The following is a 966-nucleotide window of genomic DNA, read 5'->3' as shown; positions in this document are numbered from 1 at the left end:
AAAAAAAAAAAATTGTAGCCGATTTCCGCTTATGTATACGTACCTACTTAGCGACTATTTAAAAACAGAACAATAAAAAAATAGAACGCTACGAATAGTATAATAGTATATACTATAGTGTACAAAATATCATACGTAATCAACGGCACACATTCAAAATCGGATTAAAATAATATTTCACCTACTTAACAATATAAATATTAGTTCAACAAGATGTGCGTCACACTTAATACTTATTGTAACTCATCGTATATAATAATTATGTACAACGGAATGAATTCTAAAACACGTACTAACACGTTAAAACTTAGAAAAAAAATTTTAAATAGAAAAATAAAATTACAGTGGTGATGTGCTTATGCACACGAAAGACAACACTGTGTTTGGTATTGACGCAAGTGACACATGTTCATTTGTTTTACGTTCTTGCAGTTGTGTTTGCTGTGATCTTTGCATTCGTCTTCTGTAACAAAAATCGTGTACACAATTAGATAATTTTCAAAAAGTAAATTATAACTATAATGACGGGTCGCATACTCGTAGTACGCTTTAACACTAATCTGAAATGAGTGGCGAGGTGTTACGTTATATTGTGGGTGAGTATAAAAGAGTTGTAAATGACGGATGATTTGGCCACTATATCCGAAAATATGGAAAATGCTGAAAATCCGGATAATTCTGGACTGTTTGTGGGGTTTAACCGATCAGTTATTTAAATTATTCCAAGTAATAAGGGGTTTTCGGGGGTTTTTGGAACACGCATATGATTCCAGATGTGATTATTCATTTTCTCCGCACACCTCGAAAATATGGTTAGTATTATTACTTATTACTATATCGGCTATAACGTATATTAATTATAAATATTCACAATATTATAATGTTATATGCATCTATACGACGTGTTACAATACGACATTATACGACGTCAGTGGCGTACATTCAAATTTGCTCTGGGGGGGGGGG

At 32.4% G+C, this 966-nt stretch overlaps 1 protein-coding gene across 4 annotated transcripts in view; it reads right to left on the bottom strand.

Annotated features, from left to right (window-relative positions):
* The window catches only part of LOC100169530 (ADAMTS-like protein 1), a 228,026-nt gene continuing 227,060 nt past the window's right edge, over window positions 1–966 (bottom strand). For 3 of the 4 annotated variants that reach the window (XM_001949080.5, XM_008186382.3, XM_008186381.3), the window contains one exon: window positions 1–463. In XM_001949080.5, coding sequence (XP_001949115.2) covers window positions 357–463 — 107 coding nt within the window. In that variant the 3' untranslated portion in view covers window positions 1–356. The remainder of the gene's footprint in view (window positions 464–966) is intronic. The other variant, XM_003245521.4, reaches the window with a different exon arrangement.

Source organism: Acyrthosiphon pisum, chromosome A1 (assembly GCF_005508785.2).
Source record: "Acyrthosiphon pisum isolate AL4f chromosome A1, pea_aphid_22Mar2018_4r6ur, whole genome shotgun sequence".
Classification (NCBI taxonomy): domain Eukaryota; kingdom Metazoa; phylum Arthropoda; class Insecta; order Hemiptera; family Aphididae; genus Acyrthosiphon; species Acyrthosiphon pisum.
This window is presented reverse-complemented; position numbering and strand designations above follow the sequence as displayed.